Raw genomic sequence first — 19,712 nt, forward strand, 5'->3', positions numbered from 1 at the left:
TTTCTTAAACACTTGGGGCAAATTAATTACCAATTTTATTTAAGCTGAACATGAACTTCAAAGGAAGTTTTCAAAAATTCAAGATCTTGAGCACAAAAGATAGAAACGGACGTGTCTTGGGATCTGAATGAGAAGAAAGATACCAGATGAAACGTGTAGGCCATGCTTGAAAAATGGCTAACTTTTTTTTTAAATCATGTTTTAAGCAGCAAAAAATGGCAACAGAAATAAGATACAAGCACACATGATCATTCCAAATCTGATAACAATTGAGTGACAATTAAGCTAATTTTGACCTCAGCGCAGGCAGCACCCTTAATGAGGTTGGACAATAGTTTCAACTCCCAGAAGAAATTTCTTCCTGATGACCAATCTTTGAAAGTGCAAGGACTTTCAAGACTTTAAAATGTCAAGATCCTCCTTCATGTCTACAAAGCTCTCAATGGGCTTGCCCCCACCTATATTAAAAGTCTGCTCACCCACCAAACCACCTCCAGGTCCCTCAGATCGGCCGACTTGGGGTTGCTGAATATCCCGCAGTCTAGGCATAAACTCGGGGGTGACCGCGCCTTTGCGGTTGCAGCTCCTAGACTGTGGAACAGCATCCCTCTTCCCATCAGAACTGCCCCCTCCATCGACTCTTTTAAGTCCAGACTAAAAACCATCTGTACTCCCAAGCCTCTCTTGACGTCCTCTGAGCGAGGGCTATATGTACGTATGTAGTTTGTTTGTTATACTATTCTTATACAAATGTAAAGCACTTTGATCAACGAGAGTCGTTTTTTTAAATGTGCTATATAAATAAATGTGACTTGACTTGACTGATGGGAAAAAAACTCAAAATGAACGGTATTTGTCCACTAAAGATACTTAAATAATTATTTACTATTTGACAATGACAACAAAAGCTTATTCACATTTCAGGCAGCTTTTGTCTGACAATCAATAAAAATGAAATTGCAGCAAAGGATGAATGTTCAGCAACAACCTCCAACTGTTTGCAGAGATACACACAACCCTTAACAAAATCAGATTACCTTTAGTGATTATTTGCAGCCTATTTCACCAGAATTCGGGCACAAGGACAAACTCATGCATGAGGAAGCAAAGCCCGGGGCTGTATATCACTGCAAAGCAAGATTCTCAGCTGAGGATCATCATATCCTACATCAATTCAAGCTGCAACATACAACAGACATAAAAAGGCAAGTCACATCCCAAGCTATCAATTCTCAGCATAACTGCATGAAGTAAGAAGACGATCATGGTTTAATAAACATTTCTTCACAAAAAAGGTGTTGCATGTTTGTAAAGTTTAACATGCTGGAGGAAGAAACATTAATCATCTCTGATGTGGCAATTACAGCAATTTTGCATTGTTAATATTTTGAAACCAAAATCAAATTGTTCCCTATACAATTCTCTTGTTTGCTGTTTCAACGGCCAGGTCAAATCTCATAAATGAGACATATGTTATGGCGCCTGACTGCAGAAATACTGTGACATTGGTCTTGAGCTCTAACAACTCTATACTGGTCAATAAACTGTTCTCTGCAATTTACTTTTTTTCCAATGGGCCAGAGATCCAATCAAAGAAAAATGAGAACTGAATCCAGACCGACAAAACAAAGGTCAGCACAAGGTGGATCAATACCAGGAAATGGAAAAAATGTGATAGAAAAAGAGAAAATGGGGTGGAAAGGGATTAAGAAATAAAGCAACTTGAGCAAATTCATTGATAATTTTTTGTGTGCACAATGAGTGCACCAAAAAAAATCATGCTGACATTGAACTCATTATATAACAATGGCATTACAACCGGAAGTTTTCAGATATTTCTGGATGACCCTCGTAAATGCTGCTCACACTATAATTAGATCCTGTGTCGCCATCACACACCCATCCATGATAAAGAGCAATTTCCATTAGACACCAGTCTTACCGGATGCACCCTCAACAACATAAAAACTTAGTTCAAAAATCCATTCACCTGCAAAACTCCTTCCATTGATTGTACTCGGCTACAAAATACAAGCAAACACAAGAACATAGTAGGAGTGGACCTTTCAGCTACATTGTTTAATAATCCTTATAAGATAATACCTATCTTTTATCTCAGGTAGACAAAAATGCTGGATAAACTCAGCGGGTGATGCTGCCTCACCCGCTGAGTTTCTCCAGCATCTTTGTCTACCTTCGATTTTCCAGCACCTGCAGTTCCTTCTTAAACATATCTTTTATCTCAGTGCTGTTTCTCTGTATTAACCAAGATAGCTAAAATCTATTAATTCCTGTCTTGAACATAGTCAGCAATTGAGCCGTCATCCCTCTTCGGTACAATTCCAAGAGTGCACTTTCATCTGGGCGAAAAATAAAACTTTGTATTTGCAGAATGGCTGACTCCTTATTTTGAGACTGATCACTTATTCTGGAAACCCTAGGCACAATAAACATGTATCTTGCCAAGGGTAACTTGCCAAAAGATGTGCCTTGCCAAGCCCCACAAGAATTTGGCACACTTGAGTAAGATTCAACCGTATTCTTCCGCGGGCTGCTTTGTAAGGTCCTGGGGGCTTATCTCTTGGGATGGCCTCACCCTATGTGTCAATCTGCTGAACCGTTGCCCCTCTGCCTAAAAAAAGCTAATCATCCCTTTCCTTCCAAAGATATGGCCTGACCTACTGAACCTGTTTTTTTTGCTTCAGATTCCAGCATCTGCAGTCGCCTGTGCTTTGGTACATGACAGCTGTGGATCTCTGTTGGGTTGACCACTGTTTATCCTTTCTCCTGTCCTCCTTTCTTCACATTGTCTAACCCATTTGTAAACTCTATCCATTTAGCTCCCAAACAACAACAGAAATGTTGTTGCAAAAAAAAAAACAATTTTAAAGGATTCAAGGAACCCATAAAGAAAGCTTCACTCGGCCTGTGTAGGAAGGAACTGCAGATGCTGGTATAACCGAAGATAGACACAAAATGTTGGAGTAACTCAGGGGACAGGCAGTATTTCTGGAGAGAAGGAATACTTGAGATTTCAGGTCGAGACTGTGGCACCAGTGGAAGAAATGCTGCCTTAGTTCCAGCAATCCAGATTCAATCCTGACCCCTGGGGTTGTCGTATAGTGTATGTACTCCTTGCAACCGTGCGGATTTGCTCGAAATACTCCAGTTTCTTCCCACACCCCAAAGAGTTTGGATGGGATTAATTGAAATTGCCCATAGTAGACTCTGAAGAGAATTAATGGAATGTAAGTAGTATCAACTAGTTTGGATGCTTGATGTATTGTGCCAGCTCAGTTGGCTCTTTCCATACTTTATAACTCTCCAACATAGAATCGAGACAGTCATATCATTTCACCACCGCTCTTCACAATCATCTTTGTAGCGATATTGTGCTTTACCTCCAACAAGTTTCCTCTTGAAGTGGAATTAGCTTGCAGAACAAAAAGGAAACCGGTTCCTTTAGGAAAATGCTGCATTCCCTTCCTCTCTCCAAGCAATGACATGTGAAAATGAATAACGAAAATCTTGTAAATGGATCACTTTCCAAACTTCAGCAGACATCCTTCTAGGAAACACATCGATAACAAAATTCACTTCTAATGCATCTTTATCCAACAAAGGAAAAGTGTATTCAAAGACCAAGGGCTCCACTCCTGTTCCAACTACCCACCATCTCCTTCCCACCAGGTTCCATCTATTATTTGCCAGCTCATACCCTAACCTCCTTACACCGATGATTTCCCCCAGACATTGTCAGTCCTAACATAGGGTGTCAACCAGAAACAACTATCCCTCTGCATCCACAGATGCTGCCTGATCTGCTGAGTTGCTCCTACAGTTTGTTTTTTTGGCTCCATATTTCACCATTTGCCCCACTTTGAGGATAGTTGTGTTTGGTTTTCTGAAGCAACGGCATACAGAGTAATTTTTAAGACTGCTCTACCACTCGGCTCATAGCACAATGACCTGTGAATAAGTTTATCACATATATAACACTAAAATCCTGGATGTGTTGCCTATTCTATCATCTATTTACTGGTCAGACCTAGAGCTGAAGTGGCCTCCTTCCATGAAATGAAAATATTGTGTGATTCCCAAACCTGTTTTTTCTTCACTTATCTATGCAGGAAAGCTTGCCAATATGAAACTCAACAACAATTAATTGACTTTATATAACACGTTTTGCAAGTAGAGAGATATCTTGGACAAGTACAGAATTGCAATTAGCTATGATAAACATTAAAAGCTCAATCTTACAGTATTTAGCACTTCAGCTCACACAGGGAATGCTCACTTTGTCAAAGTACCATAGGAATTAATATTTGCAGACCCACACCAAATCATGGAGGGGGTTGAAAAACTAATGCAGAAAAGCAAATTCAAGACTCTGTTCCAGACTCTTTGTAGGATATGTCGAACAATCCCAGCTCCAGTAAATCTAAGGCGTAGCCATGGGCATTTGTATGGGCCCCAGCTATGCCTGCCCCTTTGTAGGGTACTTAAAACAATCCCTGTTCCAGGCATACATTGGCCCTATCCCGGAACTGTCTCCGCTGCATTGACAACTGCATCGGGGCTACCTCCTGCACCTGTGCAGAACTCACGGACTTCATTAACTTCATTACTAATTTCCTTTCTGCACTCAAATTCACTTGGACCATCTCCAACATCTTCCTACCTTTTCTTGATCTCACCATCTCCATCACAGGAGATAGACTATCAACCGGCATCTATTATAAACCTACTGACTCCCACAGCTATATCACTACACTTCTTCCCACTCTGCCTCCTGCAAAGACTCTATCCTCTACTCCCAACTCCACTGTCTATGCCACATCTGCGCTCAAGATGAGGTGTTCCATACCAGGATATCTGAGATATCCTCATTCTTTGGGGAACAGATGTTCTCCTCTTCCATCATAGATAAGGCCCTCATAAGGGTCTCCTCGACATCTTGCAGCTCCGCTCTTGCTCTCTGCTCCCCAGTCGCAACAGGGAGAATCCCCCTAGTCCTCACCTTTCACCCCATCAGCCGTCGCATACAGCACGTAATCTGCTGGCATTTTCACCACCTCCAATGGGAACCCACCACTAGCCACATCTTCCCATCTCCACCCTTTCCACTTTCCACAGAGATTCGTCCCTTCCCACCCAAACCACCCCTTCCCCTATGTCTGCAGGAGATACAACACCTATCCCTATTCCTCCCTCGACACTATCCAAGAACCCCAACAGTCTTTTCAAGTGAGGCAGAGGCACACTTGCCCCTCCTCCAACCGCATCTACTGTATCTGCTGTTCCAGGTGTGGACTTCTATATATTGGCGAGACCAAGCGCAGGCACGGCGATCGTTTTGCTGAAACCCGTTTGCCTCAATGGCGATCGGTTTGCCTAAACCTACCTGATCTCACAGTTGCTGAACATTTTAACTCTCCCTCCCATTCTGACCTTTCTGTCCTTCTGTCAGTGAGGCCCCACACAAATTGGAGGAACAGCATCACATATTTCACTTGGGCAGCTTACACCTCAGCTATGAATATAGACTTCTCTATGTTCTTGCTTTCCTTTGCTTGCTTACCCTCCCTCTCCAACCCTCCCTCTTCCACCAACCAGTCTGACTATCCCCTTGATTAAATTTTATCTCTGTATGCTTCATTGTCAGCTTCTCCTAGCTAACAATGATTTATTCTACATTTTCCTTGATCTACATCCCCTTTGATGTCTTGTTCTCACCTTACACTTCCTTATCTCTGTATCTCCCTCTCCGCTGACTGTCACAAGAAGGGTCTCGACCCAAAACATCACTCATTCCTTCTATCCAGATATGCTGCCTGATCTGCTGAGTTACTCCAGTATTTTGTGTATATCTTCGCAAAAAAGCAATTGACAACTTTACCACAAGACAATCAAATCACTTCATCTACCATTCAACAGAGATTTATAATCAAATCTAAGAAGTTTCAAATCAGTACATGCATCAGGATTCAGAGGCCAAAGCCAACAACTACTAAAGTCAGTTTCTGAACTTCTTTGGAAATAGAAACATCTGCAATAGAAGAGTTTAGCAAATAATAGTGAGAAGGGTCATGGCTGCTTATCTCAGAATAAAGAGTTGAGAGGAGATTTGAATAAATTGTTGAAAATCATTAAGTCAAAGGTATAACTCAGGAAAGAACATCCCATTTGTCAATGGCTTGAGAACCGTACATTAAAGGTGGTTGGTAGATGAACCAAGAGGAAAAAAATCTAATCTGGACTAAAATAAAAATCTTTGTGCAACAAATAGCCATGAAGCAACATAAATGTAAAACAAAGTACAAGATCGCGAGACTAGACACAAAACGGAGTAGCTCAGCGGATCAGAGAACATCTCTGGTGAAAAAGGAATAGATGGAACAGGAATAACTGATTCTTCTCATAAAATGCATCATGGGCCCAGAGAGCCAAATGGCTATCTTCTCTTTAAAAGTTATAATTTTACATTGCCTTTTATGCAGCTCCACAGCTAACATAAATATTATTTTTGGCTTCTTTTCAAAAGAAGCTTTCAACATTATTTTTGAGCATTCAGTGAGATAATCAACAATCACTTGTTTATGCTGGAGCAACAACAATACAAGATATGCTTACATACAGATTTAATCCATGATTAAATAAATGATCAACACACATGTAAGCACAAATTACAATGTCCACTTAAACCTTCAATCAGAAATAAATTTGATGATTGGATTCCCATACAACAGAAATTAACATCTTCCGGAGAAGAGCAAGTGGCTGATAAAACAGTTGAAACAAACAAACTTAAGAAGCAAGCCACAGAAATTGCTGAATACCCATTATCTCCTCTCAGAAAATCCTAAAGGAGCTAATTTAGCATTTAAAAAAATTACTTCTGGACGATGTCATAGATTTACACTATTCTCAATCCAATAAATTGAGCAAATTGATCTTGCACTTCATAAAGCAAGTGGATTCTAATCTCTCACTAATGCATGGAATAATCAAGTAATGCCACCCATTTATCTTGAGGTTACGACCACTCAACAAATGGATAAGACATTCATGTCGCAAATATCCAGAAATTGTACTAAAAGTGTAGATAAAATGGGCATTAGCAATATATACTAATTGTCTAGTCATAGACCAAAATAAGTGAAGCCTTCAAATTAGTCACCCGCTTGACCTCAAGAGAGATTTTATTTGAGAAATATGGGCGCAGTGCAGACTAAAACTGAAATAAAAACAATAATGATGCAGCAAATGAACAGCACAAAAGACCAGATTGAAAAAAAAACAGGAAACACCTCTAATACATATGGAATGCACAATAGGAAAACACACCATTTGGTTCAAATGATACACAGATATTAACAAGATCTTTGCATTGTTAAGAAATTGCCGTTACATTTAAATGTATCTAATTCCACCAAAATTACCCTTAAACGTATCACTTTTAGCCTCGTATATTAAAAAATCTTCTGATTAGTTTCCCGATTTCTTACTGGATTTATTAGTGACCTGAAGAAGGATCTCGACCCGAAACGAGAGTCAGAAGAAGGGTCTTGATCCGAAACGTCATCTATTCCTTCTCTCCATAGATACTGCCTCACCCGCTGAGTTCTTCCATCATTTTTTGTCTCCCTTCGATTTTTCCAGCATCTGCAGTTCTTTCTTAAATATTAAAAATGTTGTCACTTACTAGTGGACTCTTCCATGATTGAAATATTTATGCTCACATTTTAATGATTTTCTTGGCTCTTATGTCATTTATTTACATTTTAAAGTATCCTTTCCTTTAGAACTCAGTCGAACGAAGCAAACCAGAAATAGAATCCAGTACTATGACTTTGAACTTCCCAACAAAGTACTTTGAACTCACTACTGAAGAAAATTGCACAGTGGTTGCAGTAATCAGATGTCAGTCATCTGAAAGATTGAGTGTCTGACATTGTCATTTGAAAGATTGTGCAGTAATCAGAAAAAGCTCTTCAGGTAAATATTGAGAGTGATGCGGTACACAAAATATTCTGCCATAGAATACAAAACATTCTTTTACACCAATTCGCCTGACAAATGCAGCCCAAGTAATGGTATTGATGATACAGTTCCTTTCATACCAAATCTCAATGTTTTAGTTTACGTGCTTGGATTAAAAAATTCAATAATTCGTTTTATTCAATTCTAAAATTACACTACATTCCAACACTAAATAATCAACATTATCATGAGTAGGGAGGAACTGAGAATACTGGTTTAAACTCTCCCAACGAGTGATCAGCAACACTCACTCTTGCTGCACTCACTCTTGTTGTGATTCCTCCTGCTCTCTGACCACGTTTTAACTGGGATTTGCATGTCTTCCATTCCGTTGCCCCGAGTACAATTGATATATCTCGTTCTCCTTTATCCCGATTCTCAGTCTGAAGAAGCGTCTCGACCCGAAATGTCACCTATTCTTTTTCTCCACAGATGCTGCCTGACCTGCTCAGTTACTCCTGCTTTTTGTGTCATTCAACATTATCGTATCATTTACCTCCATTTCACTCTTCATTCTACTTATTTTTATGAATGAAATTAAACTGATGGCAGAAAATCCCACATTTCAACCACTGCCCAAATATTCAATACAATTTTCCACTGATCTGGTATCAAAAACCCATCACAATTTCAAAATCATCTTCTCAGCTCTCATACACAAGCTTAAACATCAAGTTCCTCTTATAAGTATAACTTCATATCCTTCGCATCATAATTTGCCAGTCAAAATAAAATCAAAACACAATCTGAACCCTTTGTCTCCAGATTTGGCTAAATCTGCTGAGTTCCTCCAGTAAAATGGAGACTGTACAAGGAAATAGATGCCATGACCTGAAACGTTGCCTATCCATTCCCTCTAAAGATGCTACCTGACCTGCTGAGTTACTCCAGCATCCAGCTCAAATTCCTCCCAAGATTGTCTTATGGCTCCAGCTTACATTACAACTTCACACTCCTTTGTTTTGCGATTAAGATACACGCGCTGTGCACAATCAACGGCAAAGGTCTAATTACCATTTACTTTAATGTTATCCATTCAAGATGACAAGATATGAGATTGAAGCAGCACCTCTCCGAAAACCGAATGACGGCTCTTTTAACATCAGATACTTTCCAATTAAGTTTCAAAAATATTTCAGACAGCATCCCTGGAGAAAAGAAATAGGTGACGCTTCGGGACGAGATCTTTCTTCAGATAGTTCGGGATGTAGTTAAGCGCATCAACTTTCTGACAACAAATAACAAACCCCACCATAGCAAGAAAATGCCTTCCACAGTAACATTACCTGGAGAAACCCACGGTAAATATGTAAACAAATGTTAATATATTTTGAGGAAAAAATACTTCAAAGGCTGTACGAAACAAACTGTGTTTGCCTCCGACAATTGGGAGATTTTAACCGTCCGTTACCGCGACCGTCCTTGCCATCGACACCTGTACCAACCGGACACCTATCAACCCCGTTAGCAACAGGAGGGTTGTGTGTGTGTGTGTGTGTGTACCCCAGGGTGGTCGGTGTTGAATAGTCCTGGTGGGACCGGAGCTGGCAGGGGCCAGAGTGCCACCGTGCCCGGACACTGCAACACACAGATTGCGCCTCCGCACCGATGCGGTGCCGTCCCGGGCGCTGCGTGACAGACGGGGGGGATACACGGGCGCTGGGGATGTGAGTGAGGGGAGGTGGCCGGGCTCGGGAGCGCGCTTCGGGGAGATGGGGGGGGTCGCAGGCTCGGGAGCGCGCTTAGGGATGGGGTCCCGAGGGCCTGTCCGGCCGCACAGATTACAGATTTGAGGGGGAGGCGGACACTGACAGGCCCGACCCCCGGCGGGAGTCCGGCGCGGTCAGCACGGTGTCCGGAGCGGCCCGAAGGGACAGGACTTGCCGTGCCGCCCCTCCTGTACTATCCCCTCCCCTCCCACGGCCACTCCCGGTAACCGCGCCGACCCACCTACTGGCGACTGCAGCCCGGGCCCCGCCGTCAACGCCGCTCCCTCAGCGCCGGCCGGCTGTCCGCTCCGCTCCGCTCCTCTCTCTCGCGCTCCCGCCGCCGCCGCGCTTCCGTTGGGCACGAGCCGGTGCCCCGCGCATGCGCCACGCAGCCACGGCCGGGAGGGGGGGGGGGGAGCGGGCTGACGCATGCGCCGTGCGGCATCTCTCCGCAGGCCGGGGCCGCAGCCGCAGCGCCACCTGCCGGCACCGGCGGGAAGTTGGTGGAGTAGCGGCGGCATGAAGCGGCGCTCTACGCCATAGCGTCGTGTGGAACCGGCTCTGGCCGTCAGGTAATGGTGCTCATTAGCTTCGGCCGTTGGTTTCTGAATAGCTGAGGGAGGGGGAGGGGGAGTGTGCGTGTGGTGTGCAGGGGTGACGGTGAGACCTAGCTACCGGGGCCGCTCGCAGTTAGGGTCACCCCGGCAGGGTCTGGGGGAGAAGCCGGGGCCCGGTGCTGGCGTCAGTCACCGGCTGAAGGCCGTGGGGCGGGGCAATGCGGCTGTCACTCACCCGCCACGTGGGGCGGGGCATTGCGGCTGTCACTCACCCGCCACGTGGGGCGGGGCATTGCCACTGTCACTCACCCGCCACGTGGGGCGGGGCATTGCGGCTGTCACTCACCCGCCACGTGGGGCGGGGCAATGCGGCTGTCACTCACCCGCCACGTGGGGCGGGGCAATGCGGCTGTCACTCACCCGCCACGTGGGGCGGGGCAGCGGCGGACAATCGCGTGTTGCTGCCGCTGACGTCACCCGCTCTCGGGGGCGGGTCCACGCCTGTCAATCACCGCCCCCTGGAGTGTGAGTCACGTGCCGGGGGCGGGGCCGCATTGTTGGCGCATGGCTGTCAATCATGCCATAGAAGGCGGGGCTTTTCCTCAGGACTTCAGCAGTGTTATAGGTAACTCCACAATCTCTCCCTCCACCCCCCTATACCTCCTCATCCTCCTCCTCTCTTCCCTCCACCTACATTACTTCCTCCAGCTTCACAATTCAAAACTCTTCAGTCTTTTTGTCTCGCACCTTTGTCACTTCATCTCCGACCTTCGTTCAGCCACCTACCTACAACAAAACCTTCCTCACCTGCATACCTGCCAGGAGTTGTTCTGCCTCTCCTCCCATCCATCTTTCCCCCCCCCCCCCCCCATTAATACAACCAGTCGGAAACATAGAAACATAGAAACATAGAAATTAGGTGCAGGAGTAGGCCATTCGGCCCTTCGAGCCTGCACCGCCATTCAATATGATCATGGCTGATCATCCAACTCAGTATCCCGTACCTGCCTTCTCTCCATACCCCCTGATCCCCTTAGCCACAAGGACCACATCTAACTCCCTCTTAAATATAGCCAATGAACTGGCCTCAACTACCCTCTGTGGCAGAGAGTTCCAGAGATTCACCACTCTCTGTGTGAAAAAAGTTCTTCTCATCTCGGTTTTAAAGGATTTCCCCTTTATCCTTAAGCTGTGACCCCTTGTCCTGGACTTCCCAACATCGGGAACAATCTTCCTGCATCTAGCCTGTCCAACCCCTTAAGAATTTTGTAAGTTTCTATAAGATCCCCTCTCAATCTTCTAAATTCTAGAGAGTATAAACCAAGTCTATCCAGTCTTTCTTCATAAGACAGTCCTGACATCCCAGGAATCAGTCTGGTGAACCGTCTCTGCACTCCCTCTATGGCAATAATGTCCTTCCTCAGATTTGGAGACCAAAACTGTACGCAATACTCCAGGTGTGGTCTCACCAAGACCCTGTACAACTGCAGTAGAACCTCTCTGCTCCTATACTCAAATCCTTTAGCAATGAAAGCTAACATACCATTCGCGTGTTGTTCTGCCTCTCCTCCCATCAATCTTTCTCCCCCCCCCCCCCCCATTAATACAACCAGTCGGAAGAAGGGTCCCGACCCAAAACGTCAACTATCCATGTTCTCCAGAGATGCTGCCTGATTCAATGAGTTACCCAGCACTTTATATATTTTCTTCAGCAGTAAGTGGGTTTACGTATTGTCATAGTATTCACAGTATTAGGGTGGGTCTTGCTTCCAGCTGTCAGAAAACAGGAAACAGTCAACTCCCACATCTGTTGAAGATAGAGAAACATATAAGAATGTGTTTAACTGCAGAGAGGAGGATGAAGATGTAGACAAAAATGCTGGAGAAACTCAGCGGGTGAGGCAGCATCTATGGAGCGAAGGAATGGTGCCAACTATGCTGGTGCCAACTATTCGCAAGCTGTATCGACTCTCTGGCCAAGGGGACAAAAAGTAACGTTTCTATGTTTGTTTCATGACATGAGATTAAGTGGGAATGTGAGCAGAAATGAGGACATAAAGAGGCTTAACGGGGATCCAGTTGAGTAACAGAAGGACAAAAAGTGCTGGAGTAACTCAGTGGATCAGGCACATCTCTAGAGAACATGGATAGATTACCTTTTGGGTCAGGACCCTTCTACACACTGATCGTGGCAGATGGAGGAAAATGTTTATCAAGAAGACAGGCACAAAATGACGGACTAACTCAGCGGGACAGGCAGCATCACTGGAGAGAAGTAATGGATGACATTTCGGGACGCGTCTGAAGAAGGGTCTCGAGCCGAAACGTTACACATTCCTTCTATCCAGATATGCTGCCTGTCCCCGCTGAGATACTCCAGCATTTTGTGTCCATCTTCGGTGTAAACCAGACCCTGCAGTTTATTCCTAAAGTGGTGAGGTTTATCCATCTCAGTAGAAAGAAACAGAGATACTGAGTATTTTTGAAATGTTGACATTGAATCCATGTCTCAGGAATTTATCATCAAATATCAAATTGTACGATCAGATTACATGTTGAGTATTGTGTTAATTTGACATCTAGACACGTTAAGCATTGGAGGTCATCCATGCAGAAGCAGAAAGGTGATCGCAGATAGAAGGCCTGGGAACGTTTGAATCTTTTCAGCCATGGCAGGAATCAAACCAGAGATAATCTGAAAGATTATTGTAAAAGAATAGCTGGTTAGAATATGAAGTAAAATGCAGCATAAAGAAAATGAAGTCACTTCAAATTAACAGGTGGTATATTCTTAACTAGTATCACTTAGATCACCATAATTAAAGGACCAAATGATTGAAAGATACAGCATGGAAACAGGCCTTTCAGCCCACCGAGTCCACGCTGAATATCAATCACCCATTCACGCTAGTTCCACGTTATCCCACTTTCGCATCCACTCTCTATACACTGGGGGCAATTTACAGAGGGCCAATTAACCTACAAAGCACACAATTTTGGGATGTGGGAAGATATCGGAGCACCTGGAGCACCCAGTCACAGGGAGAACGTGCAAACTGCACAAAGACAGCACCCAAGGTCAGGATCAAACTGGGGCTCTGGAGATGGACACAAAATGCAGTAGTAACTCAGTGGGACAGTTGCATCTCTGGAGAGATAAAATGGGACGTTTTAGGTTGAGCTTCTCTGGAGCTGTGAGGCAGCAGCTCTACCCACTGCACAATTGAACTGTGCAATAGGACATTAGAACCTTATCAGATAGATGAGTGACATGACTGTATGGGTTTGTGTTCATATAGTGATGGTGATCTCATATGTAGACAAAAATGCTGGAGAAACTCAGCGGGTGAGGCAGCATCTATGGAGCGAAGGAATAGGTGACATTCCCCCCCCCCCCCCCCCCAACATCAGTCTGAAGAAGGGTTTTGGCCTGAAACGTCGCCTATTTCCTTCGCTCCATAGATGCTGCCGCACCCGCTGAGTTTCTCCAGCACTTTTGTCTACCTTCGATTTTTCCAGCATCTGCAGTTCTTTCTTAAACAGTGTTCTCTTATGTAATCTGCCTGCCATCTCTAATATAAAATTACCTATGTGTGCCTGCAATCAATATGGACATGAATGTAAAGTGCTTTTGTTGCTTTTCAGGAGCAGCATGAATTCGGTGATCCTAAGCTACCATGACAGCTTGATACGGCACTCAGACATGCTGCTGCTCAACCCACCCAACTGGCTGAATGACCACATCATTAGCTTTGCCTTTGAATACTTTGCCACCGAGCAGTATAAGGAGCTGCTGGGCAAGGTGTGCTTCATCAGCCCTGAGGTGACCCAGTTTATCAAGTGTACGACCAGTCAGGAGGAGCTGGCCATCTTCCTGGAGCCGCTCGCCCTGAACCAGAAGAGCTTGGTCTTCCTGGCAGTCAACGATAACTCCGTGCAGGCGGCTGGCGGGTCTCACTGGAGCCTGCTCCACTACAGCAGGGACAAGGACTGTTTCAGCCACTTTGATTCCTGCAGCAGCATGAACGAAAGCCATGCCCGTCAGATTGCCAGGAAACTGCAGCACTTCTTGGGAACCAAATCTGAAGTGCCTTTCCTAGAAGAGCTGGCGCCAGTCCAGAAAAACAGCTATGATTGTGGGATGTACGTTATCTGTAACACAGAGGTCCTTTGTGAGCAGTACCTCAGGGGTGAGCAGAGGCCACTGATGATGGTTGTCACCCCATCTTACATCACCCAGAAGAGAGTTAGCTGGAAAAAGCTGATTGAGCGGTTGTCGAAGGAATAACTACTTCTTGCCTGAATGTCTACCTTGTTTTGTGGATGAGTCAGCTATATTTTTGTTTACAGTCATCGTTTCCTTTACAGAGTTGGGGAATCTTTCAGGTCAATATAAAAAGGCTGTGGATTTTTGAATGTTGTGAAAGTTGTCCCTTTTAAGACGGCTGAGGAATCTTGTTCCTCCACATCCCCCAACTCTCAGCAAAGTAAGTTTGCAGTTGGCTATCTTGTAATATTGAGAGTGCACTATATTACAGCTACACAACAACTCTGCCATGTAATCTGACCCTGCATAAAACTATTTAACCAAAAATTACACTGCTATTGGTCCATGGGGGAGAAATAGTAATAGAACTGATGGTAACATGCCATTGCTGTACCTGTTAAACAACAGTGCCATTATTTATCCACATGTGATAGTGCTCCACAACACCTCATTCACCCGTGGCTGAATTATGTGCAAATGATATTTAATCTGATATTTCCTTGAGGTTTCCTTGTTTTATCTTGAATCTAAAAATTCTATGTGACTTGATGCAGCACCAAAAACAGAATGACAAAGGACTTGCATTGCAGTCCCCTTGTTTTTGAGACTATATCCTCAAAATTTACCTTGGGCTTTCAATCATTCAACCCCCCTGATATCCAACAATCCACAGGCTTTCGAAACATGAAACTTGGTGTCATTTGATAGTTTTATGATTTAGCATCTTCTCTGTGTTGGTTCTTCCTATTTTTCAGTCATGACAGGGGTTGGTTCATTATGGTTGAGTTGTAATTTTAACTATTTGTTACTTTAGGGTGGGGGAATTGGAATTAAAAATGTCATATTCACAAAATACATTTTAAACCAGCAACCTGTTATTTTCAGAGAATGTTTTGTGCTGTGCTTCATTACATTACAGTAAAACACAAAAAGTGCTGGAGTAACTCAACGGGTCAGGCAGCATCTCTGGAGAGAAGGAATGGGTGACGTTTCGGGTCGAGAACCTTCTTCAGACTTGATCCGAAACGTCACCCATTCTCTCCAGAGGTGCTGCCTGTCCTGCTGAGTTCCTCCAGCATTTTGTTTCCAGCTTCGATTTAAACCAGCATCTGCAGTTCCTTCCTCTACCCTATTTTTCTAAAACGCTCCATCCCTGGTGAATCTTCTCGGCTCCCTCTCCATGTCCACCCTATGATCCTCAAACTGCACACAGCACTCTGTGTGATTTCCCTTTTGCAATTTCCCCTTGCCTGAAGTTATTAACTCTTGCTGCATCTGGAGATATTTGTTACTTTGACTCTTATGTGATTCCAGACATCACCACCCATTCATAGATCAACACCCTACAACCTGGTTGTGTTTCTCATCGATATTCGTGAAAACGGCCAGTTCACAGGGCCACAAACAGCAGTCCTGGTTGACCACATCCTCTCCACTGACTTTTGTGCGCCTTCTAATGTGCTGGCTCAGATCAGCTCGCTCAGCACAGACAGAATTGAATCTGAAAACTTATGTGCTCATTGGCTGAGCTTTTCAGAAGTTCACAGTTCTCGGAGCAGAATTTGGCTATTCGCCCATCAAATCTACTCCGCCATTCAATCATGGCTGATCAGTCTTTCCCTCTCAACCCCATTTTTTGCCTTCTCCCCATAACCCCTGACACCTGTACTAATCAAGAATCTGTCAATCTCTGCCTTAAAACCTCCACAGATTCACCACCCTCCTATTAGTCAAAAGAACTACCTCCTTTCTAAAGGTATGTCTTTTTTGGCCTCTGGTCCTACACTCTCCCACTGGTAGAAGCTGATTGGCAACAGAATATCGACCCAAGCACTTAGTCTGACCTGTGTCGAAAGAATAGTCTTCCTTTGGGAGGAAGCATCAGTCTGTTTTGGAGTTGCAGACACATTCAGTAATTAAATGGTGTTTAGTGGGGATCCAAGGAATGGATCTTTTCACCCAAGTGCGGTTGGAATCTGAAAGGCATTGACTGCAAAGGTAGGGGCAGAGACAATTAGGATTGCAAGTTCTATATGTTGTGTAGAAATCTCACATTGCTATCAGATGCATGTTCAGAGGTGAGAGCAGACTGTATGAAGAGGCTGCTCGCAAAACCAGCTGAGAGCTGGGCGTTCCCCATGCTTTAGCTCACACAATGTTTCAAAGACCTCATCACTTTACAAAGCAGGAGAACGCACCATGTTAATGCAAAATAACATTATATTCTAGTTCAATCAGTAAATTCACAGTTCAAGATTCAGGTTCCAGTTCAGACACTTGACACTTGAGCAGCACCGACGGAGGAGTCCAAGGTAGAAAATACCCTCTTCCAGTCCTCCGCTAAAATAAATTCATCAGTAAGATAGACACAAATGCTGGAGTAACTCAGTGGGACAGGCAGCATCTCTGGAGAGAAGGAATGGGTGACGTTTCGGGTCGAGACCATTCTTCACACTGCTTCAGACTTCAGTCTGCTGGTCTGAAGAAGGGTCTCGACCCGAAACATCACCCATTCCTTCTCTCCAGAGATGCTGCCTGCCCCACTGAGTTCCTCCAGCATTTTATGTCTGTCTTCGGTTTAAACCAGCATCTGCAGTTCCCTCCTACACATAAATGTCACAGTATATCTGTTCAAAGATGTTCATTCAACAGCCTTTCTTCAAACGTTATGCCGATTACTTGGCCAATCGTCTTAACATTGATGCTGTGACTTTGCTGTTTATTTACAGTGCCCTCCATAATGTTTGGGACAAAGACCCATCATTTATTTATTTGCCTCTATACTCCACAATTTGAGATTTGTAATAGAAAAAAATCACATTGTCTCAAACATTATGGAGGGCACTGTATGTGACTCCATTGCTTCACCTATTTGAATGTTGACAGCAAATTTAATAAACGTTTGTTCGGTGACCAGATAATTTTTTGATGCAAGCAATCTTATGGAAGTAAGAGCCATACGCCAACATCTCCAAGATCTCAAGTGCCTTAACTAAGTTTGGAGATCCCATGTCCTAGAGTTTTGAACTTATTTCTTTTTGGGTCTCTTCAGAATTCCAAGGATGCAGTTTAAATATCATCTGGAACATATTATAAAAAGTTTGGAAGTTCAAATAACCCATATATATGTAATGTTCTTGTGAGACATCTATCCATTTTTTTTTGGGAACTTCTAAGCTACCTGTTCCCAAGTTGCTGCCTCTCTCTGATGGCAGATACTGACCACCCTCTGGTACAGTCTGAAGAAGGGTCTCGACCCAAAACGTCGCCTATTTCCTTCGCTCCATAGATGCTGCCTCACCTGCTGAATTTCTCCAGCATTTTTGTCTACCCTCTAGTGCATTTGTGTTTGTCTTCCTTTAAACAACGCAATCTAAAGAGGTTTGCCCTCTTTGTATTCAATGCAGTGGATATAAGTGAATTATTTCCGGTCCAAGAGAAAGGCAAGATTTGAAAAGTAGTCATAGTTGCAATATGCAACAAGTGACAATAAATATATTCAACGTGCCAGTAATAAACCTAAACTAACATCCAAACATGCACCTTCCGTTCACCTTTAGCCTCTGGATGCTGATTGACTTTGGCTCCCAGGTAAGTAGTGCCTTAATTTTAAAATACTTAACCTTGTTTATTAATAAACTGTATGATCTTTCTGATCCCTGCAACTCTCAGAGTCAGTTTTGATCCACTTCTCACCTCTATAATTACTCCAGCTTTAGAGACGGCGCTGGCTGGCAATACTCGATCCTCCGAGAGTGAACTTCCTGAACTTCCCTCACTTTCTGTCCCATTAAATTCCCCCGACCCCACCTAATATTGACATGTGTCAACAGACGGTTGCTGTTACAGGAACAATGGGGCTTTGTGAGTGCAGGATAAGTCCACCTTTTAGCTGGAGGCAGCAGATGGCAGCCAAGAGCTGAAAGGTTTGCTGCCCGTTGTATTTTCCTCACAGATCCATCAGACGGAGCTCTCGTCTTTATATTCTTCAAAATGTCCGATTTCCAATCTCCCGAGTTCCCACTTCGGCCTTAACCGTAAGCCAACACATTATGATTTAGACACAAGGATCTGCAGATGCTGATTTACAAAAAAAATACAAACTGCTGGAGTAACCACTGCAAAAGTTACTCCAGCAGTTTGTGCCCATTGTGATTTACAACGTTTTAGATAAGTCTGCTTGCTTTCAGTTTTAAACATTAAAAAGGTTTATTCTTCATAATTAAAGTTCAGAGTTAAAAAGTTAATGTACGTTTTATTTTTATTTTTCTCCCAAGACTCCAATAACAACATCTGGTGAATCTGTGGAAATCTTTGCCACAGAAGGGTGTGGAGGCCAAGTCGTGGATATATTTAAGACAGAGATAGATAGGTTCTTGATTAGTACCGGTGTCAGGGGTTTATGGAGAGAAGGCAGGAGAATGGGGTTAGGAGGGTGAGATAGATCAGCCATGATTGAATGGCAGAGTAGACTTGATGGGCCGAATGGCGTAATTCAGCTATCACTTATGATCTTATATGAACATGCTGCCTGGTCAACTCTCATAATACTGAAACTCATGGGATTAAGGCAGGGTATTGACCTGGCTGTAGAGGGAAGGGAAAAAATGGGCAGATGTCAGATTGGCAGGATGTGACCACTGGGGAGCCCGCAGAATCTTTCAGTGCCTCAACTACTCAGCATTTATAAATGATTTAGATAATAGTGCAGAAATCCAAGTTTCATTATGACACAAATATAGCGTTGTAAGCAGTAGACCGAGGATGTGCATGTGGAGGCCAACACAGGACGTGGATGGGCAGCGTTTCGGGTCGGGACACTTCTACCCTGATTGGAATCAGCAGGGTCCCGAGTGGACTACAATCAGGGTAGAAGTGTCCGGACTCAAAACGCTGCCTATCCACATTCTCCAGAGATGCAGCCTGACCCTCTGGGTTATTGCAGCACTCTGTGTTTTAGCATTGCAAGCAATATGGCAACATTAAATTGGAAAGATGTATTTATAGATTAAGTGATTGAGCAAAACTCTGGCCAGTGGATTGCAACAGAAGCATAGATTAAGTCATCAAGTTTGGACCTAGCAAATGGAACAGAGTATACTTTAAAAACTGGAAACCCTAAAGGTCACTATTCCT

General features: G+C 43.8%; 2 protein-coding genes and 1 long non-coding RNA gene across 17 annotated transcripts in view; 1 reads left to right on the forward strand and 2 right to left on the reverse strand.

The window, feature by feature from the left end:
- Positions 1–10,082, reverse strand: part of myo9aa (myosin IXAa) — a 137,787-nt gene extending 127,705 nt beyond the window's left edge. For 10 of the 15 annotated variants that reach the window (XM_055662874.1, XM_055662871.1, XM_055662869.1 and 7 more), the window contains exons 1-2: positions 9,994–10,066; positions 7,509–7,677 (exon numbers count right to left, since the gene is read on the reverse strand). The gene's annotated coding sequence lies outside the window, so the exon portion shown is untranslated. Of the gene's footprint in view, positions 1–1,037; positions 1,180–7,508; positions 7,678–9,057; positions 9,180–9,993 lie in introns of those variants that run through there. The other 5 variants (XM_055662863.1, XM_055662866.1, XM_055662862.1 and 2 more) reach the window with 5 other exon arrangements.
- Positions 10,083–10,188: 106 nt separating this feature from the next.
- Positions 10,189–15,447, forward strand: senp8 (SUMO peptidase family member, NEDD8 specific). The gene is made up of 2 exons (XM_055662879.1): positions 10,189–10,324; positions 13,955–15,447. The coding sequence occupies exon 2, from the start codon at positions 13,962–13,964 to the stop codon at positions 14,595–14,597; it is 636 nt and encodes a 211-aa protein (XP_055518854.1). The 5' UTR covers positions 10,189–10,324; positions 13,955–13,961; the 3' UTR covers positions 14,598–15,447.
- Positions 11,901–18,378, reverse strand: LOC129713654 (uncharacterized). The gene is made up of 3 exons (XR_008726261.1): positions 18,273–18,378; positions 16,421–16,566; positions 11,901–13,004 (listed from the first exon to the last, which is right to left on the reverse strand). It is a non-coding gene; the product is annotated as an uncharacterized LOC129713654 (long non-coding RNA).
- Positions 18,379–19,712: the final 1,334 nt, after the last annotated feature.

Source organism: Leucoraja erinacea, chromosome 36 (genome assembly GCF_028641065.1).
Source record: "Leucoraja erinacea ecotype New England chromosome 36, Leri_hhj_1, whole genome shotgun sequence".
NCBI classification, from domain to species: Eukaryota; Metazoa; Chordata; class Chondrichthyes; order Rajiformes; family Rajidae; genus Leucoraja; species Leucoraja erinaceus.

Bases quoted from the DNA above. Each gene is read 5' to 3' on its own strand.
- senp8 (XM_055662879.1), top strand. From the start codon at position 13,962: ATGAATTCGGTGATCCTAAGCTACCATGACAGCTTGATACGGCACTCA.